This window comes from Danaus plexippus, chromosome 20, assembly GCF_018135715.1.
Source record: "Danaus plexippus chromosome 20, MEX_DaPlex, whole genome shotgun sequence".
Classification (NCBI taxonomy): domain Eukaryota; kingdom Metazoa; phylum Arthropoda; class Insecta; order Lepidoptera; family Nymphalidae; genus Danaus; species Danaus plexippus.
In genome coordinates, this window is record NC_083550.1 from 134,659 (window position 1) to 161,884 (window position 27,226).

A 27,226-nucleotide genomic window follows, 5' to 3' on the forward strand; every position below is an offset into this window, starting at 1 on the left:
ATTACTTCTGACACAGAGGGCAGCACAACTTCTAGCAACATTTTAAATTCTTTCACTTCAAGGGAACAAGCGAAGGCATTATATTGTATAACCCACGTCCTCGCTGATAAAGACTGACATCGAAACCGAGACACGTTGAAAGTAAAAAATTATTTAATTTTAATAAAGAGTACAACATTAGTCAAAAACTATTCTCCCCTGATGAACCATTCTCTGTGTCGTGCTGTCCGCAATGATACTGCAGGGTCGGTACTTCTAATGTCATTATTAACTAGAAAGTAATTAAACGACATTAAAAATCATTTCCTCTTCTTGCGAAAACAGTTAATGAAAAATAGATGAAACACTACGTCAAATAATTGGAAATGAAATCGATCAAAGCTCTGAATTGGAGAATAGTTTTTGAAAACTTACCATTTTACTCAATTGAATATTTTTTATTTCGACTAGAAGAGGAAGGGTATTTGTGTTTTAAATCATTTTAAGTCTTCCATTGAACTTTACACCTTTATCCATCAATGATTCTCAGCTAAATCAAAGTCAGCCTGTGCCGCCTATTGCTGAATGTAGACCTTCCTTAAATACGCCAGATGTTTCGCTTCTGAACGGATCACACGAGCGTCTTAACCTACGTTTACCTGAATGCGTACTTTATTGCAACAGGTTTCGACATTATTCATTATCTGAAGGTCTGTCTGGGCTACGACCCATTGCCACTTCAGCGTGAAAAATCTGCTCATGACGTCGGTGACTTAAAACACCTGGCATATTACGACTATTACTGTTTTGCCAGAGAAATTTCTGTGAGTGTCCATGTTTCTGTTGTGTAGCTAAGATCCTAAGATTCTGGTTAAAAAATTTGGTCTTTTAAAAATGTGGGACCGACGAGTTAAAACTACAACTTAATTTATGGAACGACTCTTAGCTAAAGGTCTGGACTAGTTGGCCTCGATAAAGTTTCTACAATTTCAAGAGGTGCACGATTCACGATCACTATAAATGCAAACTTTAACCTTTAAGGATGAATATTTTGATAGCTTTTTGAAACCTACACCAATACTTACTCCGACTGCTACGTACTCGCACTCTTTCCTTAATTCTTCAAAGAATATAGGAATTTATTCTCTCTTACTACAGCTGCCCAGGTGTTATAGTTTTGTTTGTCTTATACAGCGTTCAGCGATTTCTTGTCTAATTGTCATTACAGACTCTCTTTTAAATGTCATCTCAGGAATGTTTTCTTTCTGTCTTTTCATTTATCTTTACCATAATTTCAGTTCTTTTTGTGTCTTTTCATCTCATTTTTTTACAAATATTTTTTATGGCATATCCTTATCTCATTTAATATTAAATTTTTAAACCACATTGCGATTTGTTAAAGAAATATATTTCTCACGCAAATATCTTTTGGTACTCAACAGATATTGTTTTTCTTATACTTTTTATTGTAAGTTCTCCATAGTGATATAGTCCACTATCTTGATCGTCACCACCTGTCAGATGTCCTCAGTGATGCTGGGTTGAGCATCAATCAACGTTATGAACCTGGTTCTTATTTTGTCTGTTTAGTAACTATGTTATAAGGGAACCGCTACGTTTTGGTTTTTGATGAATTTTTTTATAATCATGTAAGAAGTCATTATGTTTGTTGTTCTATATAATTATATACGAGGTTCTAAACTCCTATAAACGTTAACAATGATAATATTAAAGTCTAAATTAAACAGAAGTCTATTTAGAAAAATATAATAAGATGCTTTCCATATTTAGGATTACACGTAATTCTTAAAAAATATTTATTATAGCTTTTATAATATTTACCTAGTTATTAAAATTTAACAATACGCTTTAATATTCTAAAGCTTAATCTGTACTACTTACGAATAGTCAATGCTATTCAAGAACTCCTAAAATGTCTGAGTTTCCCTTTGATTTAAATCTTTAACATTAAAATCTTTGATACTTCGTAATTTAATCTCTTAAAAAGGTATACAAAGTTTTCGCTTCCCTTATTAAGATTAAAATACTCTAAATATAAAACCTTATTTGTTTTCTATTCATAGCCGCGCTAATGTAATTCATATTAAAATAATTGAATAGCTTGTCATTGTTATATATTTTTTCATTAGAGAGTATTATTATTGTTTTTATATTTTCGTGTAACTTCAGACTTTAATCCACTATGCTGTGGCTGACCAGCCCAATAAGCGTGAACAGCTTCTACCAATTTAAAGTTATGCAGAATTCATTGATCGAAAAGTAATAAAATAAGTGAGTAAAGACAAAACTATCCTCAAAATATGATTCCTATATATTTGTAGATAGAACTCAGCAGTTGTTTGTGTGATCATGTTTTACCTTGTTGTGGTCGCACCTGGTCGCTGCAGACAGCGGATGGTAGGATGCTGGTGCAGGTGGTGGTGACGACGCTCGTTGCGCTGGGCGTGGCGCCCTGCATGTTACAGCGCGTGTGTCGCGCGCGGGCCCCGAGGCCGCCCTCCGCCGTCTGCATGCATCGTCTGAAGATCAATGACAAGGGAGTGTAAGACCTCCACCGACTCCATCTAAACCCTGCTCGTGCGTGTTGTCCATCGCTTCCACCTTCTTTGTAACTTTATTTTTTTTCAGTGTCAAATGCTTCCATTAGAGTCAAATTGATGGTGTAATTATAATAAACTCTTCCTCGATGAATTCCTTCAAAGATCACCAGTCAGTTTGTTTCCTGATTACTGTGGTCATTGTTGATGTGTTACTGGATATCAACAACCGGTCGCGACTCCGAAGACGATGTTGTGAGGATTCTTCCGTCCGATGTTTACAAAACAAACGGTTTGTCCATTATCTGAAGTATTTGCCCCTACCAAATTATACAATTGTCATTATTGTATAGAATTTTAACCATATATTTTATTTCAGACCAAAAAAAATTTTACATTAGCATATAATTTCGACGGTCCTATGATTGCACTGTTATGTTAATAATTCTAGAGAGGTAAAATATTTCATGTTTTTTTTCATACTTTGTGCGTTGTAATATGACAAATATATATTTTTCGGTGAGAATTTCAACTTTCAGATAATAGATTCCATTTTACGTGTGAGAAGTCGGTAACCGTTAATTATAATCGGTCAGACTGATAGTAGTGTCTCCGGATGGCATCGTAAGATGAGTACCGACATATATGGTCGCCCGTGCACGGTGACGCGGTCGTGTTCGTGCGGCCGCTGTTGTTCCACAGGCTGGTTGTTGTGCTGCTTCAAGTGTCGCTGCAGCTGTCACAAGACGATATGCTGACCCTGCTCGTGGTGCTGCTGCTGCACCAGGTCACATCTCTATATATTTAATAATTATTGTGATTATATCCCCACACAATACAAGATTGTCACGATTGTACCCAAAAAGTTTTTTAATTCATCTCAAACTAAGTTTTATATGTTGTCCATCTTCAGGTTACTACGGAGAGCAAGAGCTTCATGGTGAGTATGATCGATGATCTTATCGTGTCTTCAAACTTTGTTTATTTTTCAGACAACGTTCCGTCTGTTCGGTTAGTTCCTAGACTATGTTAAAATGTCGTTTCCAAAAGCCTCTAGGCAAGGCGGAGCGCGCGATGTTCCTCACGCACTCCGAGGCGTGCCTGGAGCAGTCCGGCGCCGAGAGGGCGCAGGTAGAGCGCCTGGTCGGTGGGGCCCCGGAGGACTCGCCCGCTCTGCGCCGCCATGTCCTGTGCGTGCTGAGACGGTGTAAGCTGCTTCGCAAGGACGGCCGCCTGGACAAACACGCGCTACGAGATCGAATCAGCGCCAGCAACGATACTAAGGTGATGCTCCCTTATAACACTAACGACAGAATCTGTCAAATATAGTAGGTATGTTAGTTGAACTGTTTTCTTTTTTGAGAAGTGGCTGTGATCGGTACATTCATTGGTGTGACGGTCAATACACTCCAACTTCCGGATACTTAAAGTGCCCATCTACATATAAGCAACGTTGACTTTCTTTAATACGATTTTCCGTCTTATTTCATTATCGTCCAGATATTAGAGGGCTGTTCAGATCAATCCGGTGACACCCCTGAAGACCTCGCGTGGCATCTCTTCCGTTGTGGTCTCAACAAGAAGGTGCTGTTTGAACACATGACAGCAGCTGCCCCCAACGAGGCCTGATAAGAATATATATCGCATCTCTTTATATAGCATTTAATTTATTGTCTGAAGTTAAAAATATTTTTCGTAATCTTTGACATTCCAGTAGTATGTATTAAATTATTCTTGGAAACATTTCCTATTTTTATTAAATTATTTTGAAGTACACGTGTGTCTTGATCGGAATCAACATACATTATAGCATAATATTTTACATGTTTGGGGAAAATGAAGTCAAAGAGCATATAATTGAAATTCCAACAGCGTTTGATCGTGGGCGATCGATAGTAAACAACGTATTTTATATCTCACTTATACTTTATAGTTTTTACAAAACGTCATATAAGTTGCGTACAACGATTTGTAATACGCAATGATGGTAAGCCTTATAGAACTTTGCAGGGCGTTTTATGAAAGGTCTAACAAATATTCTACTCATCATTTTTCTTATTAGAGATAAAAAATCATTGTAAACAAAATACCTGTATATATATTTCTGTCTTTCTCTTTGCTGGAAAGATTTCTAAATGTTCGTGGAAGTGTACCATGTGTACCAGGTCACTTGTACCCCAAGTACTTATTAACCATTATTCAACTGATATGAGATTTAACTTCATTTTTTAATGTAAACCATATACATATCAGTATTTGACATAACATATACGTTTATCAAAACAACAGCTTGTCCACGATTTCAAATAAGTATTTTGATTTTTTTTTATGATGAGTAAGAATATATTCATTAATATCTTTTGAATTATTAATTACTAGATGTAGGTCGGTGAATGAACTTGCTATGCAAGTTTTGTTTAAGCTCTTGAAATACATTTTGTTTTTGATAGTAAACTATGACCCCGAACGTCTTCAGTTATTATTTAGCAAGTAGCTAAATTGCCATTCCAATGCTCCAAGTAAGTGTAAATTACATTGGAAACAGCTTTATGATCTCATTGCAGGCTGTAGGCGGTGACCCACTCGCGCGGAGCCTGCACCGCCGCGGCAGTATGACTGTGGACCTTTGTGTAAACGTGTCGATAACTTTTAAAAGTTTTTATTTTAGGCGGCAAAACGTCGATTGTATTGTTAGCAAACGATTTAAAATACCAATAATATTATATGGATGGAATGCTGTGATTAATGGCGTACTTGCTATTTGAACAAGCTATTTGAATGTGATGTAGATTTACTATGTGAGTTCAGTGTTTGTGTTTGTTACAACAGCAGAGTCATCTAATGTGTGGAGTCACAGAGCGGGTAACGGATAAAGTTCCTAAAAGTAAGTGTCTAATTACCACTAGCAACAACGTGACTTTATACTTTATTAAGTTACATGTATCAAACACGATGCTATATATATTCCATATATATTACAAGTACTCTCCTAAACAGCTCGTATATATCCTGATTCCAGATATAACATGCTCATTAGTTATAAATTAAATTGTATTTTTATATAAAAATACGAATAAGGTTTTACAAAGTAGGCATTTTAATATCAGATACGAAAACATTGTAGGAACAAAAATGTCAATTAATACAATATAAAAACAAGTTCTGAATAATAGGTATGATGCGTACATAGAGTGAGCGGACAAACAGACAGAACAAAATGTTAAAAACTTTAATTGAGGCGAATATTACCGTACAGTAGAAGGAACCTTGAGACGAGGAGTGTAGTGGATCAGTTTATTACAATAAATGGAGTGGACCAGCACTCTATTAACATATTTCTGCATTATAACCAGCTCCTTTCTGAATTTATAAACACGAGCCGGTTAATAAATATAAGTAGGTGGTTATGTTAATGTTCAAAGTGAAGCGAGCATGACGAGGATACGCGGGCGTCGGGGGTGAGCTGGGCCTTACCTACCAATAATATCTGTATATTGTGAAGTGCAGAAAGAATTAAATACATTTATATAAATGCAATATTTATATCAAGAAGTATAAAAACATAATTCTTCGTAATGTGTAAAAATTCAAGTATTATAAATACGTACTAATTAATAAATTGCAACTTTAAGAGGAAACTATTTTTAATCCTACTAATATCATAAACGCGAAATTCTCTTTTACACAAAAATTACTAAACAAATTTTGATGATACTTTATGGTAATGTAGCTAAGTCATAAGAATAGTATATAAGCTATGTTGTATCCACTATATCCCTACAGTTCTTGTTGGATCTCTGCATAGCAGTTGCGTCGAGTGTGAAATTCTTTAGATCTTTAAATCTTTAGATGTGGTTACCCCATCTACTGTTTAAAGATTTGACTCTGAAGCTGATACTAAATTTCAGGGAGACGATTTCGAGGAAAAGACTAGTGATATTATAAATGTAATATGTTTGTCATTAGGTAGTTTACGCACAAACTACTAGTGATATTTAAGTTTCTGATAGCATTATTAAGTAAGGGTCTTTATAACTAACAGTATAGAAGTAGAAGACGCTGCATAGTCCGCGTATACATTATGAAAAGCTCCTGACTTAAATATAAAACTCATAAATACGTTAACTCTGTCTTTTATGACAATAACATAAAACGCAAATATGAAATGAGCTCAGTTTGAGGCGATACAATCATCGATTACGCCTTCCTTCATTAAACATGACACATTGCTAACCGCTGTATTAATATATTGACAAGAAAATAAATATTACGTCTTAAATATTTTTGTCCATCTAAATCTCTGGCTCTTGATAATATTCTCTGTAATTGATTTACACATGTCAAAAAAAGGGATCATTAACTCCTGGGTATTATTTACATGTGTGTGTGTGTGTGTGTATGTGGGCATATTTTAATATTGTATCAGAAGTAAAAAACCAAGTATCACATTTCGTCAAGTATCACCTACATACATCGTTAGCATATTGTATTCTGTCATCTCCATATGAACACGAAATTCTAAATATGACTGTAATAAGCAAATTGAAATGAAAGAAATCGGACCAAAATGTATCTTAATAAGAATATTTATAGTTTGCTGAGTTCGTGATAATGCTTGTTATAATAAAATTGCTAATGTAATGATAGGGGATGTTTTTTGTATCAAAGTATGGCGAAGAATGACGTAGCCAGCTGTTTCAATGGACTCCAACACGTGTATGTATGTATTTCTAATAACGTGTAAGCTATAACGGATCCCTTAGTTAAATGAGGAGGAACACAACATAAAAGTTGTAATTTGTATAGTTGCGAGACACAGATAATAGATGTCGCTTCTAGCTAGTGACTATATCATATACACTGTTAATTTATCACTGAATTTATTCGTAGAAAGACAGTAGAAATATAACTTTATTGGCTCTCAAACAGAATGTTTTATCAAGTAAATATAAATTAAGTGAAAATCAAATGTTAACGGATTTTGTTACCGCCTAACATATTTCATTTGAATTTCAGAGATTTCGTTTTGTTCTCGCTGTACTAAAAGTTTGAATCAGCTAGTTTTTACAAAGTTTAAAGTCAGATACAGTTTAATTTTAAGTTTGTTTTTCAAACAACCATAAGACGAAGAAGCTTAGAAGTATTTTCTTCACACATAATTGTACTGTGTTTATATATGTGTCTATAAAGCCTAATATACAAATAACTTAAACAATCTTTAAATCTGGGGTGAAAAATTATTAACTTGATGAAGTCTGGGAATGCTTTTTTTTCTCAGAATCAAATATTATTTGTATTCTACTTTCTGCTCCGATGTTAGCGAATTGATATACTAAAGTGGCAAGACACGACAATTATATATAATGTATTGTAACTGACAAATTGTTGATTGATGGATGGAGTGTCGTGGGCAGCGTCACATGAAACGACCTCCCTGGCGACTGAGGAGGTATGTAAAACACACGTTATACTTACCATAAGAGATATGGTCATATGAGTGGCTTCACGTTCGCGATACCTTTTAAATTTTAATCTATAAGACAGAAAAACTATAAGTAATTAAGGTGTGTAAATACGTGCGGAGTTCTGACTCCGTATCTCCGTGGCCATAAACAATGTTCTTACTGATTAATGATTATATTAGACTGACGTTTATCATAGCACCCCAACATATAATAAATCAAAAAATCCTGGTTTAGGCACTCGTATTAATGTTAATATTTAATTGTGAGTTACATTTCTCGTTGGTGTACCTGAGTCACTGAGTGTAGGAGTCGTTCAACACTCGGACATTATTCATTATATAAAACTCGCTATGTTTATTGTTTGTAATGATACTGTTTCGTCACGTAACATATCATTTATCTGACACTTTCAGAATTCAGATCAGACATACACCAATTTATGGAATAAAAAATCATTCAGTAAATTTTGTTGACTCACTGTATACATTATATGTCTACATTAGAATACAATATAATGAACTAAAAAAATATTCCTTGAAGCCTTTCTCCCTACCAAACGCCACAAGTCGATGAATCTGAAGCTACAAATGATACTAGGTGTTGCGCAGGTCAGTGTACACTTTTGATTTTGTGCCAAAAATACTAATGAGTAAGCGATAATCCAAGATGGCGCTGTCAAAATAGCTGGCTGTAAACCATAAGCGGATGGTGACGGTGCTATGTATGGAGTAATCTTATTGAGTATGGTCTCATTGGCTTGTTATAAGGAAATAATGCCGGCACATTACCGTTCGCGGCCGAGACTAAAATCGTTTTATATTTATGGCCGCTCTCTCGTCTCTGATATGGTGTTATTATGAATACATACAATGTTATGGGTTCCACTGTCGTCCTGCGAATATTCTCTTAATTGTTTCTTTACAAAAGACTATTATTAAGATATCTAATAATTGTTTTCGTTGTACATTGTAGCCAGGAATTCGTTATCTTTCTTAAAGCTGAGTCTTTTTAATTCCCTTTGTATATCTTCGTCTTTTCTTCTTATTATTAATTTAATAGCATTTAACTTCTCGACACAACAGCACAAGTCTTATTCTGTTTTTAGCATCTCTATGCTATATTTTGGAGCCGAGCCAGTTCGCGGCGCTTCAGTCAGTGGCCATAAAGTGTTTCGTTACGTTTTTCCCTAGTTTAAAACGTGTTGTATATTGCCAAATTTTACAAGTACAAATGCAGCGTCACCATTTTTTATATTTTATAATTTTTGAAATACTTCAATTGAGTTTCTTTGAATATGATTTAATATATATATACCTATATAGCATTCTCTAAAACATAATATTAAGAAAATATAAGAAAACGTATTTTAACTATATACTACTATTGTATAAACGTATTATAACTTAAAAGGCGGAGTGTGCAAGTTACTTCGTCACGAAGACAGTTGACTCGTAATATTTAAAAATATAAAAATGGTAAAAAAAAAAACCAGGAACAGTTTGTATATCAGCAAAAGATCTAGATTCTGAATGCTCTAAAGATTATAGTGAGTACTCTAGCGTGTACCGTGATGACACGTGGGAAGACAGCATCCAAAAGACGATCCCACGCGCCGAGGACATCACCCATCACGCTTTTATTATAATAATATATAATAAGGCGTCGTTGGTTATGGCACATTATGACCATAAACTTAGCCCTTACTTATTTGCCTTTTGAAGACTTGCCAAATTCTGTTCGAGGCGATTCGGTAGTGTTCCCTATTACATAAATATCTGACAGTACCCGCCTCGGGCCAGTTGTGATGAAAAATGTACCAAAACAATCGTAGGTTACAGAATATATAGGCTATGAAGTGCGTAAGTAGATAGTTAATAACTAAAACCCCTATCATATTAATTCAAGAAATTAAATATGAGCATAGCTACTTTGACTCAACTTGAACGAAGCGACGACTGTCTTCATAGAGTAAAATATGTTCTATGGCAGGCCGATGGTGAATACTAAATACAATATGTATTACATTAACAATATTTCTTATTGGAATTATTGTATTTTTATGAACACTCCTCTGTGTTGCCCCGTACGTGTCTTTAATGTTCTAATAATAATATATGTAATCCAATGTTGGCCGTTAGTGCGCGTCGTGGGAGTCGCCCCCGTGGAGGGCGGTGGCTCTGGTGACTGGTTATCTCTCATTAAAAGTCATACAAAATTACAAATATACATACATGATAATATGTGAAGGATACATGATACATATATATGAGGGAATATGATACAAGTGAGATACACTTAATATACGTCTAGTATTAATTGTTCACACATTAAGGACTTGTGAAATCTTTTTAGTGTTTATAAAACTGTCAAGTTGACTCTTTAGAGACGAACTGTCGCCAGAAACGATCTGCTACAGGACACTCATTAAATAACTGACAGTAATATACGTCAAGCGAGAACTCACATCTAAAGATAACAGAGTTGGTAACTATAGAGACAGTTCCATTTTGAAGTAAAATGTTTTCAGTCGTTCATCACACCGCTGTGAACATTTTTTTAAATATACATTAGAATCGTTAGAGCACATGACCGCCCCCGCCTCGGGGACAACACTCTGTCGGAAGAGTTTTTGTTGTATTGCTGTGGAGTCATTGTGTTGACGAGGACAACAACGAAGCGACGGGGCGACGACCTGCACGAAACGCTTCACGAACATTATATTTGACTATAAATTAAATAAACCTAATCAATATATTGTTTATAATTTAAAGAGTACATTGTAGTTGACTTCTCCGCTAAGGAGCGCTGCTTCCCGAATCCCGACAAACCTCACACATCTTACAGGCCTCATGACTATGGTTATATGTAGGTATCCACGGACATAATATCTGTTATCAAGAAGAATAAAATATAAACCTATTTATAATAAGAATATAATTTCCTTATTACTTTATAGTAATAAAGATCTATTTTCAATTCATTTCATTTCTATCTCAAGCAATGACCTGTCGACACCGAGAGAAGGGCTGGTCTGTTAGTTTGATATAAATCAGTTGTATTATTGGTATCAGGCATGTACAGCGCTGCTGATATATCGTTCAATATGTATTGGAGTGTAACTCAGAGGCGATAATAATTATTCATATCCGAACCCACGTGAGCTTACAAATAAATATGGTCAAGGATATAAATAATTTAATTATATTGAGTTCTATAATGTATAAACCGAGCTTAGACATATTATATTATATTAATATTGAGCCATTGAAGTAGAACCTGTTTGACGTTAGCGGACGGTTGGGTTAGGATTGTTTTTTAAATTTTGTCAAAACAAAATCTAGTTGTAGGCGTTCACGCGTTGCATTCATAACACTACTGTTTAGTTCTCTTAAATCTGATAAAACTATTTGTGAACGATACAAAATATTTCTATCAAATTAAGTCATGACGTTCGCTTCGTTAACGCGGTAATTAGTTTTCGTCGAGTTATTCGGTTTTCATCGTAATGTCAACAAAGAATAATAAATGTCATAAAATTAAACTCGCTGGTTTCCACGCATAGATAATCTAAAGTGTTTATAATATTGAGAACTTATTGGCGTCACAAACATGAATGTTGGTTTATTTATATATAACTCTGTATAACAATATACATATATGAACATCAGCTTCTAATTATATAATAATGTTAATTATGGAATAATATAATATTAGTTTTAGTGGAATTGTTAAGTGTATGATAATTAAATCTTCTACTTCATCAGCATTACTAAATAATACCTGAGGGTAGGTAGAGTCCACAGTCCTCTGCACACGATAATATCGGTTACTTCTTTAATGAGCTTTGCCTTTTATTGGACTCCGATTCTCGTTTTACTTATTTCGTGATGTGTAATGATCACTCGGTACATTATATCTGTGTGCTCTGAATTTCAATGATTACAAAAGCTGTCGATGTGCTGTTATTTTAAGTAATGACAAGCGTCGTTGTATATTGGGGTGTGGGCCATCGGCAGGTCTCCTCGTTGCCAAAAAAAGCTTAATTTTAATTTGTAAAACTCAAAAGGATCGCGATGATTTTAATGAATCGTGTCTTTGTAACTTGTGTCATACCTCCATTGTCATAACATGAACCAATTTGACAAAAGATATAATTGAGATAAAATTTAAAGATAGTAATCACTGAATAAAGAAGCCTTCTCTTTTTAAATAAAACATTAAAATAAATTTAATGATTAAATTAATAAATGTAATAAAGTGTAAGGGAAACATTAATATTTTTTGATTGCAACTGTAACTACAGCTGCCACAAGTTTTGCTTGTCATTTTACTAAAAGTTCCTTTTTTTATTTTCATTCCGATCCGGTTCATAATATGTATGTATGTATTAGCATCTCATTACTCATATACTCCGGTTAAAAAACTACAGACATGCATATTCATATTAAATAATGGAATTTTACTAAATGCGTTACATAATTAAAGTTGATTGGCAATGCTAATAAACAAATAATTATCTTTACAAACAAAAGAATATATTACGTGACATTATATGCAGCAAACTATGAGCGTTCACTGTATTCTCGGTTCATATATTTTGTATGTAGAGCATGAAAAAATAAAACGCTCTCTTGTCCAACTCCTTTCTAACTTAGAACATTCCTAATGTTATCGAAAATATTTAAATAATATCTATGATTTGTAAAACTCTCATCGCGACTGCTAAAACATCAGTTGAACTACGAATGCCACACAACATACTCTGATTTATTTTGAAATATTAAATTATCTTAAAGAATTTATGTAATGAAGACATACATATAAAATATATTACTGTTATGATCTCGTCGGCTCTCGTCGCTGTGACGCAAACTGCCTGTAATCATTATGTTATCAGTGACCTGTGACCGCTGATGTAACAGGAGGGGCGGTCGTCCGATATATCGGACCGAAAACTTAATATTAATTCAGTTACATATAAAAAGACTAAGAATATTTTTATATGATGTCGTGTCTATATTTACTGCTTGGCATTTATAACGGTACCAATATTGTATGACTCCTGCTCTGGTGCGAGTGTCCTAACATACAATCTTTATATAATAGGGAATTATATTTTCAATGATCCCAATATCGATATCGCGCGAAGTGTTGATGAAAACGTATCCCATATAAGGTACGGTATCGGCTCGCTCGGAGCTTCACGTAACGCATACGCAACGGAAGACGATCGAATTAGCGCAGCGCGGCGCACGGAGCTCGCTCGGAGACGGGAGTCGGGAGTGGCTGCGACGAAACTAAATATCCAAAAGCGACCGAGCGCCGTCCGGCTGCCAAATACGGCATGAATCTCATGTTTCCCGCGCGCTGGTCGGCCGCTGGCACACCACCGGTCTTCGCGATACGGTCTCTATTCCGATCTAATACTCGTGGAAAACGCGTAAAAACGCATTTATTTCTGTAGCCAGCGGCCTCTAAATTTAGGCCGTTTGAAAACCGAAAGCTATCAGAGATTTTGGTTGGAGCTGAGTTGTCTGTATTTAGATTAGACGGCGCGGACGAAGCGACCGGCTCGCTCAGACCCTGCGGCCCGCGCTGCACTACGTAGACCACCCGCCACCACCCACCATCATCACCACCCTCCACCGCTGGCCACCACCGACGGATCACGGCCGCCGCGAGTTCAGTGCTTCATTTCATTTGGATGTCGCAAATGCTTCCCGACACTGGAGGTGATTATGATTTTCCTTTTACCGAAATTATTCTTTAAGACGTTAAAGGAAACACGGTGTTCTATAGTGATGTGATGTGACTCATGTTGTATGGAACGATGCCTATGGATAACTGTGACTATACGGCGCGACATATAACATAGAGATAAACATGATCTCGCTGAGAGTCTTCATGTCTGATCCCCGACAGGTGACTTTTAGTTTTTATCATTAGACGGGCCAGGGCTCACTAAAGACCTCTAAACACCACACCGGGCGGTGTCACACAAGTGCCGAATGACCCGGATCAGGATATTAATAAATGGTTTATTTACAATAACCGGCACCTCCTTAACGAGCGCTGGATAAACATTCTAACAGAATTAATGTTATCCTATTGTCTTGTATAGTCAATTAAAAAATATATGTTTGTCGATACTTTGTACATTCGCTTATCAATCTGTACTGAATCTAACAATGAAGACCGGTTTTTAAATTATAACTTTGTTTAAATTTTCTTTTTTACCTTCAGCAAGTAGCTTATAGAACGGTATTAAAGTCTGTGAAGATTTGACGGAGACATTAAAAATAAAACTTTATAGTTGAGAGAAATATTGGAAAAATCTTCCCAGACCCTTTTGAGTAGTGTACGGAAATGAGGCCCTAAATAACCTTTAATATATTTGAAACTAAATCGACATACTCTATCAGGGTATGAGAAAAAACTGAACTTTAGTATCTTAAATGGAAATATGATTTTAATCATAAAACCTTGACTCCGATGAGCCCGATTCAAATGTAAGACAGTTCCGTCCTGCTGGTCGCTGATCGCTGATGTGGATATAACTGAACATGCTAACGACCATGGTCTTTATAAAATACCTCATCTATGTTGTTCTGATCTCAAGACACAGACAACAACTCGTCCGACTATTCATTTTTTCATAATTTCATACACACCTATCGCCGTACGTACGTATATAAAAGTTGTACCTATCGGGGACACATTATCGAGGTATAGCTTTTGTTACAAATAATACAAATAAAGTAGTGTTATGTAGAGCGCGGCGGCGGCATTCCTGTTAATACCTTCATGCTAATTTGGTCACTGTATCAAATATTATAAACATGGTTATTGTTTGCGTTTCTGATAAGTTCGGTGCGTCCTACGCTTCTTATGATTCACGAGATACATTCCGTTTTCTGTTCGCCGAATATGGTCGCAATTAAGATTCCCTTTACGACATTTATTTGACGCCATTATAATACTCTTTTTACTCGCAACTAAAAACCGACTCGATCACAAACAACTTTTTAAAATATAAGTAGTTGTGATCGAATGGTGATGCCGATAGAGCAATTAAATTACTTAATTGAATTAACATTTTACAATTAGATCTGTTTGCCTTACTAGCACCTTATTTGCACGTTCGAATGGATACACAAACATTTTATTGTTCCGTTACGGTGTACTATACCGGTTACAGCTACATACATAACTTTGGCGTTTATTTAGATGTTTAATTATGTGGTTGATCCTAAACCTTCTTACCAAAATATTTTAACAATCTAAAGATTTTTAAGATAAATGTTTATAGTTCATAAAGTTACTAAATTTTGACTAATTTGTAACAGTGTCATTCTAAGATTGTTTTACAAAATAAGTTTTTCCAAAGAGTATTTCTTTAAACCAGATTCCGCTTATACAGCAACACTTCCATTAACGTGCGGTTGCGGTTACGGTTACGTTCTTTATTCAATGATATAATTTAGTTTAGTTATTTTTTTTATAACATGCGTGCATTAATTGATATAATGAGAGCGATATTCAATATGCATTACGAGTTTCTTTTTATGATCCACCTCGTCGGTAGGTACATGTCATGCGCAAGCGCACGCGACGCACACGTCTCCGATAAAGCCATCTCTGTCTGTTGGCCGCCAGCCAGCGTGTCGCGTCGTGTCGTGTGCCTAACCTACAGACGGTAGACATCACCACCCTCCACCACCCGCCGCCACCCCCTTGGCAGTTATGCTGAATTTTTATTGTCTTTATTATTAATTAGTTATCGCCATCTTGATTATATATCATTTAGATCCAGATCCGAAGACTAGATACTCTGATTTATATGATGACCGCTTGAAGCATTACCGCTGCACTATTAGTCATGTATATAAAGTTTGGTAGTTAATGTATCATTTGTATTGAAACTAGTAAAAGTAACTACTTGTAATGCTTCAGACATCGCTTTGTTACAGTTCTTCAAATAGAGAAATAATATTCAAATAATGTTCACGTTCTCAGTGTTGTTATTGAAGACGTTGACTCATGAGAATATAGAATATTTACATCACCTCACTGTCCCAGAGTCGGTATGCTGACTGAAGTCGAGAATAATAACTATTAGTTTTGCAAGCTGAATCGAAGTAACGTGTCCCATCGATTCATTGATTGTATTGACCCGTGACTGACGACACGGGACAAATCGCTCTGACGCGTCTCCAGCGATGTTGGATTCCCCGTTTATAATAGTTTGTTTTTATTAGTGCTCGTATTATAAGAAACTTCTGTTAACAGCCGCTGTTAATGTAGAAGACCTTAACTCATTAAAAATAAATGTTACTAATATAACGAAACGATTTATGAGTATTACCGTCGTTTTGAAGAGTTTGACTGTGAAGTGATGTGATCTGATGTTTTATTTGGTGTAACGTGGGAGTCTTCTATTTAGAGACTAAATTATGACAGTTAAAATGAATGTCATACAAAAAAGGAATATCTAGGAGACGGAACACACGTTCTAGAGATACCAAATCGTCCCAATTTTGTTTAATAATAATCTGTAAACACGTTTTGCTATTTTGTGTTGTGCCCAATTCCGAATGCTTCTCACTCTATAACATAGAAGACGTGATATTGTAATGACGGTGTATTTCGGGAGCAGTCGCCGGTCGCTCCACCGGTCGGGTTTCCACCTCCCATTAAGGCACATTACTGACTGACTGACCGAGCCACCGACAGAATTGGAACGAATCAGATACACTCCGACCCATTTTAGAAGTTCCCACACGACGATCCCTCCAGATACAGTGCGGGTAGTTGGCGAGATTAATTATAACACAACGTTACGTTACAAGAGCCTCTACTGACGGAATACATTGTTATACTTTACATTACTGACATTATATTCGGAAGGAACATTATATTCTAGGAAATCGGACTAGTTTGTGTTTGATTCAAAAATATGATGATAATCACTATATTCAAAAATATATGACAATAATTTCTTATCTTACGGTAGTCAATAAAACCTTAATAAAGCTGTTGCTCTAAAATAGACATGACACAATTTCCGTGTCTTCTGTAATAGTAATACGTCAGCGGTGTGATTCGAGGCGAGGGGGGAGAGCGCGTGTGAACTCTGTGTACATATTACAGGAGTTCTAAAGTTGTGCTGACGTTATTGTAAATATTCTATGATCCACAATACTATGGTACAGAAAAGTATCCTTTGTTCTTACCGACTTCATCACGTGATGAATATATTAGAATAATGAAGTAATCAATAGTGTTTAATCGAGCCAATATGTCATCTTGTTTCAGAAGGCATGCGGCGTGCGGCGTGCGGCGACGTCAGCACCGCGCCTTACAACACGTATGTACTATAAATGTTGCTACACCTCGGAACTGACTACAACTCTCTGATACTTAAACACTTCAACTGATCGCGTTCATTAATTGAATTGTGATCTATTTACAGATCATCAGACAACAAGGAACTACTGCGACGACAGCTATTGTCCTCGAGCAAGGAGCGGAACGTAGACAAGTGTGACTCGACGAAAATTAAACACACGAGAAGCAGACAAAAGAACAGATGGAAGCTGAAGTTCCATCACCAGGCACTGCCCCAGGAGTACCTCGACCATTACGAACAGAGTCTGCAGAAAGCCAACTGCAAGAAGAAAACTCAAGACAAACAGAAGGAGCAGAGCGTCGAAAACAGCTTCACCAACGAAACCTTTAAGATTTGGGCGGAGAGACTGGCCGGCGTACAGACCGAGACCCCGGCGCTGACCCTCGCCTCGCCTGCGGCCAGCGGGACGATCAAGAACAGGGAAGAGAGAAAGAAGAAGAACCCTGCTATAACACCCAGCAAGATCATGACGTACGAAGACCTTCCTTACATGGGAGAAATGACCTTGAACAACTCCAAACCGAGGAGAGGCAGGAAACCGAAAAAGGCCGACATTTGCCACCTCATATACGAGAACTATGGGACCGTGGTGCCCGGCCGGCCGCCTCCCTCCAGGCCCAGCACGTGCCCGCCCTTCAAGACGGACCCCGTAGGAGGCCCGCCGCGAACGGACCTCCAAAACAGGATCATATCCAGTTTGCTGGAGAGAAAACTGAGTCAGGAGAACAGGAGGCGCTTCGAGAGTCAACCCGACGAGCCGCCGGCACCGACGTGTGTCGCTCTTGGGCTCGGGCCGGGACTCCTGCACAGCGATCGCGAGCCGCTCAACCTGTGCATCAGGGATTTGAGGGACCTCAAACTGCAAGTACAGAAAAAGTTCGGCGATATTTATCCGGAGGTCAAGGTGGAGCGAGATGAGGCCGACAGCGGCCGCGGGGAGACGCCCAACGCTATCTCCGTCATACAACGGAACGAGAACGTCCCGCCCTCGCCACGGACTCCGCCCGACGCGGACGACAACTTCCCCGGGTACGTGTACTGGCCTGAGGCCGGCGTATACATGCACCCGCTAGCGCTGCAGACACAGTTGCTCTACTGTCAGCAGGCGGAGGCCTCGCAGAAGAAGGAGGGAGGGGCGGGGGGACTCGCGGTCAAAAGGATATCGGAGCTGCTGGAGCCCGAGAGGCAGACGGATGGACCCCGGGAGAAGAGGGTCGCCGCCGCCGCGCCCGCCAAGAGGAAAAGGTCCGCCATCTTCATCCCACCCGTGAGCGCCGGGAGCGGGACGGCGGCGCCCACCGCGGAGGTCAGCATATGCAAGTTCAAGTTCACGGGGGGCTCCAAGCCGTCGCTTCAGGAAAAGAAGATGCTGTCCGTCGATTCCGGGGGGAACTTCCGGTATTACAGCGGCGGAGGCGCCAAAGGCAACAAAGGGTACGACTTCCTACAGGGAGACTCGGCTCGAGACCGAAGCGACCCCGCGCCGGCGACGCGGCAGACCGACCCGGCGGTCGAAGAACAGAAGAAGAAGAGGAAGTCGAGGAAGACGCTGCAGAGGGAGAAGCTGGAGCAGACCTTCAAGGAGAAGGGCTTCCTCATACAGACGCAGCAGCTGCAGTCCGCAGAGGGCGCCACCTACTGCAAATTCCGACAGCTCCGGAAGTTCACGCGCTACCTGTTCCGGAGCTGGAGGGACTACCTGCCGGGGGAGCTGGCGGGGAGAGACGGCGCTAGGGGGGGAGCGGACGACCCCGCTGGCCCGGGGGGGACCTGATGAACGTTGTTAGTGGGCGTCATGATGCATTTATAGTGTAAGGCTCGGGGACGAAGTCGCACGTTCCGTCCGATAACTCTTCCGATGGTGGTGGTGTCCGGAGCCGGACTCGTAGCGGACGGTGTAAATATTTCGTGTACTTAATATTGTCGGATGTATTTATTTGTATTAATATAGAACCTTTGTTTCGAATGTACTAATCGAGGTGCGACTGGGAAGATAGTTTTTAATTATTATAATTAAATTTGAAACCATCCATTTTCTGCTCGTCTTTCAAAACAGAACAATGTAAGACACCAATTAAAATAATTTAACCGTGTTTTGCCAGAATGAAGGTTTTTCCCATCACCGACAACTTCTTGCAAGACTTATTTTGTAATAAATTTGTATTATTATTGTGCGAGGAACACCAGCAGAGCAGAAGTCCGCCGCCTCGCGAGTGATCGTTAGTGTTTAAATAATATGTAAATAATATAATGTACAACTGAGTCGCTCTAGTCAATCTGTTAGTCTGTAGCGTTGTTAGCGTTGTTAGTGATGTTTGTGTTATTAAATATTAATATTAAAATAAGAAGACGTTTAAACTCAATAAACTTTATTAAAGAAAAATAAAAAAGTCTGTGATCGTAAGAAAAAAAATGCAATAGGAATGTCAAATAAACCAATAAAATATTTAACCAAATTATATTTTGTGATTTATTGAAGGAAGACGGGCGATCCTCTGGAGCTCTCCGGCTGACATCTCTATACTATAGTTTGGTCCCTTTTATAAAAATCCAGCAAAACCTTTAATACGTTTTCTTATAATTACATTATAATTATTCTTAAAACTAACCCTTCAAAAATATTTAAAAAATTTGTGCAAACGCTTGTTATATAAAGGCACTCGGGAATTAAACTTCATCAAGTAATAACATTAAAAAAACAAGCATCGCGATATAAATAAGAGGCTTGTGAGACACGATCACGTACTAAAGACAATATATGTAGTCCCATGTGTATACCACAGTAATATAACATTACAGTGAGCTATGTAAAGTAGAATATTTTAGTAACTTTTTAATTGACCTCAGTTGTAGAACAAGTAGGAACAAAATCGACCTTAAACTTTATCAGACCACAATCTGGAATGTGTTGTCTGTGACAAAACTATCAGCGGAAACGCTGTAAGCGCCGACTACCCCGAGGTAGTGAGGATAATTTATATAATTTTTTAAACAATAGCTTCAAATAATCAGTCATCATAAGTAACAAGTAAATATGATGATAACATGCAAGACAGATAACGAGATACTGGACTCGCGAGCCTCGAACAGATGCAGAGGCGTGTGTATGTATACTTTGTACGTGTACAGGAGCACAGCTTAGCGCTACCTTGTTCTGTTTATAACACCCCCCCCCAGGTCATAGCGACCCTCCCCCCTCCAGCAGTAGGCGTCTAAGCCTTCAATATCTCCCTGATGGCGGCGGCCACGTGTCTGGCGGACAGGCCGTAGTGGTCCAACAGCTCCTGAGGAGCGCCCGAGCGAGGAACCTCGCGGACACACAGGTGACGGACCACCGACCCTCGGACCAGAGCCAGGGACGACATCACCGCCTCGCCCAGACCACCTGCACAGTACGAGGAGCTCAGGGATAGTGTTACACGGCCAGGTTATGAAATGCATACTCGGCGATGGAGCAGCGAGTGACAAGGTTCCGCGGACACTCACCGGCCTGGTAGTGATCCTCGACCACCACCACTCGTCCGCCGACCGCCGCCGCGTGCGCGCGCACCGCCGCCTCGTCCAGCGGCTTGATGGTGAAGGGATCCATCACGCGCACCGACACACCTGGAGCGGAACACGACACGTACAGACACATCGACAGACACGCGGGGCGATACGAGGTTGATCAAAATAAAGACCTTCCGCCCGGAGAGACTCCGCGGCCGCCATCGCCTCGTGTAAGGTGACGCCTGCTCCGATGACGAGCGCCTGGTCCGCGGCAGACTGCACCACCACGCGGGCCTCGCCCACCTGACACGACACCACATGTGTTATCCTAATGTTCGGAGGCCCTCGGGCTTGTCACATCATACAGTAAACTTTATCATTTCGTTAACTTTAGTAGTATTTTAATTTTTTGTTTCTTGAAATCAAAGTCGCCTTGTAAGTAACATTCTGCCAGGGTCGTGTCCTTCGTTTCGGTATCATCTAAGTCGGATCGTTAACTTTTATTTAATTATCTGTTTTTTTTTTTTTGTGTAACCGACTATTTTGGTTATAAATGATAATCGACACATCTTTATATGTTCCGTGTGTTGTGTGCTCACCTTGAAGACGGCGTCGTTTTCGTACAGAACCGGCGTGTTCGGTCTCGAGGTGCGGATGTAACAGATGCCGCGCGTGCCGGCCGCCAGCTCCACCGCGCGCTCCGTGCTCACCGCGTCACTGGAAAGAGAGAGATAGAGATACGGAAAGATAAAGTGGTGTGTGTAGAGGGAGGACGGAAGAGGGGGTGTACTCACGAGGGATAGAAGACAGTGGCGGTGGGAACGGCGCGGAACATGGCCAGGTCCTCGAGCCCCATCTGCGAGGGTCCGTCCTCTCCGATGCTTACGCCACAGTGAGACCCCACCAGGTTCATGTTGCTCTGACTGATGGCGCCCATGCGGATCTACATCACATTACAAACATAGAAACACAATGTCTTCACGACACGCGACTCCCGGGGATGATAGCTAACGCTTGTCTGAATGTTACTGCCCTCGGTCGTCTATTGAGATCGCGAGAGTACGACAAACATTTTAGTATAGCACTCGAGTCTGTTGGGCCACAAGTGATGTGGACCAGGTGATGACACTAGTGCAGGGATTCCGATTGGCTAACTAATAACACTACCTTAAGTCATGTGTGTGTGTGGGGGTGTGTGTACCTGGTCGAAGGTCCTAGTGAAGAAGGCGGCGAAGGTGGAGGCGAACACCACGGCGCGGTCTCGACACGCGGCGCCGGTCGCCACACCCACGAGCGTCTGCTCCGCGATGAAACATTCGATATATCTATAACATGGCGTCTCTGAGTACACACACGTTACATAAACACTCGCCTCACTGAGTGTCCAGTGACCCGAGCGTTCTCGGTAAGCTGTAGTTGATGTTGTAATAACAGTTCAGTACGAACCTGTCGGGGTAGGCGTTACGAAGTTTGTCACTGAATGTGGAGTTCTTGGTGTCCCCGTCCAAGGCGATTACTCTGAAATATAAAACAGATGTTTGTAAGTTTTAATACGAGAGACACGTTGTCGCTAAGTCACTGTTGTTGAAAACAAAAATAATTATGAAAACCAAACAAAACATTGTCTCGAGCGGGAAGGAGAATACTACTTTGTATGAAATCACATGTCCCCGACGGTAGATGTCGCTGTCACTTGGATATTTTTTTGTTTAAGTTTCCTATTACCAATTTCTCTAAATTTACTTTCCAAGTGTAATCGGACGAACTCGCCGTCATATACTATTGTCTTATAATTCGAAGTCGTTCAAATGAATATTCTCTAGTTTAAGAGACCTCTGGTTATTGTCGGCGAGTTTCTTGAGTCCGTGTCCGTAAGCCAGGCGGGTGGCGACCAGCTCCCCGAGCTTGTATGCTGGCGGAGAGGACAGCGTAAGGTCCTCCAGGTGGACCCGGGGCGCGGCCGCTAGCGGAGCCCGGGGCTTCAACGATACGGACTGGGACTTCATCAGCGACTGGAGGTGCTGGAAAATTATATCATATGACATGAATTGGAATTGTAGGTTAACAGACAGGAGACATAATTTTGTAACGGGTGAATTTACATAAATGTTGTCCATCATTATAGTTACTAATAATATTTATGATTTATGTATTTCATGATTGTTCAGTCACTAATTCTGTTTTGATACCCTCGTCCTTCTCATACAAACCTTAATGATCTTCTCTCCGTCAGCTCCTAGCGCCTTCCCGTGCCAGTTGTCCTTATCCTCTATCCCGGGGAACCCTTTTCCTTTGTAAGTCTTGGCGACGATGGCAGTGGGTCGTCCGCTGGTGTTGGCGGCTTCGTCGAAGGCCTTCACGAGCTCCGTGACGTCATGTCCGTCCACGACCAGCGTGTGAGATCCGAACGCTTGGAGGCGAGCCTTGTACACATCCATCTACGAAACGAATACTTCAAATTAATAACCGTTCTATATCATGAAGTACTACTACTGATTACTATATATGAAATTTGTAAAAGAATATCCGATGCTTTATTTCCTTTGTTTGCTGTAGCCATAAACCTTTACGGCGATAGAACATGTAGATCAGATGCGCCTGCTCCTGATCGATGAATATGTTTTTTTTTTAGCGAACGTCTCCGGGAAACACCATAGTATGTATGCGATATATTCTATGACGTCACATCAGCTCGTCGCGGCAAGCATGTGATTGTGAACGTTAATGAAAGTTAACGTAGTTACAACTAGGTGTAGGTTACAGAATACGACGAAGATAAAATAATATTGGTCGTGATGTTGCATACATATATAAATCACGACAGGTCTCCAAGAAATATACTATGTAAGGCGCGTCAACTCATAACACTGATAAGGGGAATGTCACGTCAAAGTCGTCTGTTATCAGTGGCGGGTTACATAACCCGTCCGTGTACCTGATGCTGGAGCGAGGTGGGCTCGGACTGTCCCAGGCGGTTGACGTCGAACACCACGACCAGGTTGTCCAACTTGTAGTGACCTGCGAAGTGCAGCGCCTCCCACACACTGCCCTCGGCCGCCTCGCCGTCACCCACCAGACAGTACACCCTGCAATGGCCGGAAACTCGTCAGATCACATCGTCATTCTTCACACAGGACCGCGATGTCGAACTGATGCCTCACCTGTACGGCGCCTGGTCGAAGTATTTCCCGACGTACGCCATACCGGCGGCGACCGCCAGCCCCTGACCCAGCGAGCCGGTGCCGACGTCTACGAAGTTCAGCCTGGGCGTGGGGTGACCCTCGAGGTCGGAGGTCAATTTGCGGAGGTTCTTCAGGTCGTCCAGAGGGAACAGGCCGGCCTCCGCCCAGGCGGCGTATAGGATTGGCGCTGCGTGACCCTGTGAAGGTCAGTATAATTTATTGAAATGTCAAAGTTTCTCATTCATTAAGTTTGGTTTCTCATTTATGTAATAAAAAATGTCTATCGACGTAACAAACGGACTCCTGAAGATAATACAATATTCTACATGCACTGCACATGAGTAAGTATGTGACGATGTGCATATGCCTGTAGCTTTGTTGCTCAAAATACATTATACCGATATTTTTTGAAACTTTACAATAAAGTAGTTCAGATATCTGAATAATATTTTAGCTACATTGTGCCTTCATGCCGCTTAGTTCTTACGAGAACACGGCCTAGCAGTGGTTTGCAGTATACTCTCGGTGCACATGATTAATTAACATATCCGATCTACTAACTTCACATTATTGACTTCTCACTAAACACAACGCGGCCGGAGTCGCGGGACAAAAGTAGTGTCATATGATTTGTGAACAAACGACAACATTAAATATTTTATTATTTCTTACATTTCAATGGATCGGCTTTCTTACCTTAGAGAGTATGAATCTGTCGGCCGAGGGGTCCTTGGGTGCGGAGACCTTGTACCTCATAGTGTGGAAGAACAGCACGGACATGATCTCCGCCATGGACGCACATGACGTGGGGTGACTGAACCATAAACAATTACACATGTTACAGATCAAAACTGCACCATGTTGCAGCGGTGGGACTGTCCTAAAGCATGCATCAACTGCACACGATACATTAATCTGTACATTTTTCCTTTTCCTCGGTAGTTCCTTATAACTATTTATTTCATTGACTTCCTATAGTATGTTCTATACATCTTTTCCCCTCACTTCCCCTTGACCTTATAATATCTAACCTGGCCGAGTGTCAATGTGTCTGGGTCCCATATCAAGATTTCTTTTATTTGGTCATTTCCTGTCACTATCACCTACAACATAACTATGTCACAAAATTTTTGTCTTTGAAAGACAACAAACCTGCCTTATCAATCCTGATAACATCACATATGTTCATGATATGATACTATCAGTGATACTGAGACGGTAGGCATTTTAAACTTGTTATACTTGAATGAATGAAATAAATATTTTATGTCATACAATAAAGATTACTACAGCCACATTATTATTTATTGTTTCTTTATCGACATAAACTCAGCACATTCCAATGAGTTCAATTTTATAGTGAAGTCCTTGGTGGTGGTAAACAATGATCAATAAGAAGGGTAATGTTATTCAATTTTCTCAATTACTTTAAAGTACAATGTACCCTGATAATTAGTATGGCATCATGCCACAATCAATAATTTATGAGAAAAGATAATTATAATCAGAGTTCCGTCCGATCAATACCTACCTGAAACTTGATTTCCAATTAAAATAATATTTTCACACAAACATCTTACTTATTCATTTATAATGTATTGAATTCATATTGAAGTAACATTTTCTTATTGAGTACACAAGGGTAAGACTTTGAACATAAACTTTTGTATTATTTAAATGTGTCTGTGAACTTGTTAAATATTTGAAAATTATATCAGTTGATTTACCTTGCTTCTTATATATGGTATTTACATTGACACAGTATTGTAATGAGTGATCCAATAACAACACTGTTCAGAGTTCAAAAGTTATACAATCAATTGAAGTCATAAGGCATTTTTTATAATCTCAGGGTCAAGTGTCCGCGTTATTACTTAACAGGTCCTCACCTACCAACTCTTTACTCTAATGAGATTATTTGTTAAATAATTTAATCTATAATTCCATTTGTAAGAAAATGTATTTATTATATTGGCATTAATCTGTTAATGTGTATTTGTTGTTATTAGAATATAAACAGACTTGAGAAATTTCATTTTGGTTCCACATGTGTGTTACATATGTGATAGTAATAAGGAAAAATGTGGTAAATTATTTCAATCCTCTTGTTATATAAGATATTATTATTATGAAGACCACTAAAAAAAATACCTATTTAGATCTTTATAAAACAAAAGTATGTATTAAAAAAGATGGCATATTCCAATAGTATAGAATTTCACAATATTTCCCGATCATGCATAGGTAACAATTATAGTACATGCATAATACATTTCTATTCTATATTAAAATACATTGAATTGCTAAATCATGCACTATTCATTAATATAACCTGTGCGTCTTCACCAATGGAGACTTAAATCAGATTAATAATTAATAGAATACAAAATAAAATATTAACTATGTTACTATTTGTAGGTACCTGTGTTCAAGAATTTGTTAAGAAGCGTCAAGCGATCTAACTTTATAACCTTCATAAGACCTTTGCGAGGCGGCAAACATTGAGGTTATTTTTCTCACCCGGATTTTGATGCATTTGTAGCAACGATGCTGTCGATCCTCAGCTTATTGGCGATATCTTTTAAAGCTTGTATATCAACGTTCTTTTCACCCTTCATTTTGTTTGAAATAATTAATATTTAATACTAAATAAAAATCACCACGTTTCGTCCTATCGCCTAGCACGCGGCGCTTGAAGTGAGGGATTAAAAATCTAAGCAGAATGGCGATGGAAAGTTTGACTTAATATGTCAATGTCATCGGTAACCGGCCGGCTTTTGTTGCATTTATTACCATTACACATTTGTGGCTTGTGGTCTTTTAATACTTTTTTAATGAGTTATAAAAAATAAATATCTTTGCATATACAATATCAATAAAAATGCGGTATGCTTTTAGCTTTAATAATTTATTTATTTAAATAGGGGAAATTGTAATATTCTGTACTAGTATTAAAAATTGCTATCACCCATATAAGTTATCATAACCGTCATAACTTTTTTACTATTCGTAATTTTCATGGTTTATGAATACTAAAAAAATTAATTTCGTTGTAAAGAATTCAACAGTGACATTAAAATATATAATTGGAAGGAAGTGGTAATTGTAAATTTTTAAAATGAGCATGGATGTTACGTAAAAAAA

General features: G+C 38.9%; 3 protein-coding genes across 9 annotated transcripts; 2 read left to right on the forward strand and 1 right to left on the reverse strand.

Moving 5' to 3' along the window:
* Positions 1–2,084: 2,084 nt before the first annotated feature.
* LOC116774194 (B2 protein-like) lies at positions 2,085–4,311 on the forward strand. Its single transcript, XM_032666857.2, has 8 exons — positions 2,085–2,271; positions 2,388–2,542; positions 2,629–2,829; positions 2,917–2,992; positions 3,077–3,324; positions 3,451–3,477; positions 3,588–3,821; positions 4,038–4,311. The coding sequence occupies exons 5-8, from the start codon at positions 3,289–3,291 to the stop codon at positions 4,164–4,166; spliced, it is 426 nt and encodes a 141-aa protein (XP_032522748.2). The 5' UTR covers positions 2,085–2,271; positions 2,388–2,542; positions 2,629–2,829; positions 2,917–2,992; positions 3,077–3,288; the 3' UTR covers positions 4,167–4,311.
* Positions 4,312–5,142: 831 nt separating this feature from the next.
* Positions 5,143–19,870, forward strand: LOC116774204 (uncharacterized). Of its 7 annotated transcripts, none has more exons than XM_032666865.2 (3): positions 5,143–5,421; positions 17,318–17,369; positions 17,475–19,870. In XM_032666865.2, exons 1-3 carry the CDS (start codon positions 5,379–5,381, stop codon positions 19,183–19,185), a joined length of 1,806 nt encoding a protein of 601 aa, XP_032522756.2. In that variant the 5' UTR covers positions 5,143–5,378; the 3' UTR covers positions 19,186–19,870. The 7 variants fall into 7 exon arrangements, with proteins under 7 accessions (XP_032522756.2, XP_032522758.2, XP_032522760.2 ...); XM_032666867.2 differs by lacking the exon at positions 5,143–5,421 and adding an exon at positions 12,943–13,734 and having other exon boundaries at positions 17,321–17,369; XM_032666869.2 differs by lacking the exon at positions 5,143–5,421 and adding an exon at positions 12,946–13,924 and having other exon boundaries at positions 17,321–17,369.
* Positions 19,764–26,792, reverse strand: LOC116774202 (transketolase-like protein 2). The gene is made up of 13 exons (XM_032666864.2): positions 26,603–26,792; positions 24,779–24,896; positions 24,062–24,279; positions 23,836–23,986; positions 23,111–23,338; positions 22,734–22,921; positions 22,347–22,418; positions 22,102–22,225; positions 21,695–21,843; positions 21,500–21,617; positions 21,092–21,203; positions 20,898–21,017; positions 19,764–20,796 (listed from the first exon to the last, which is right to left on the reverse strand). Exons 1-13 carry the CDS (start codon positions 26,698–26,700, stop codon positions 20,624–20,626), a joined length of 1,869 nt encoding a protein of 622 aa, XP_032522755.2. The 5' UTR covers positions 26,701–26,792; the 3' UTR covers positions 19,764–20,623.
* Positions 26,793–27,226: the final 434 nt, after the last annotated feature.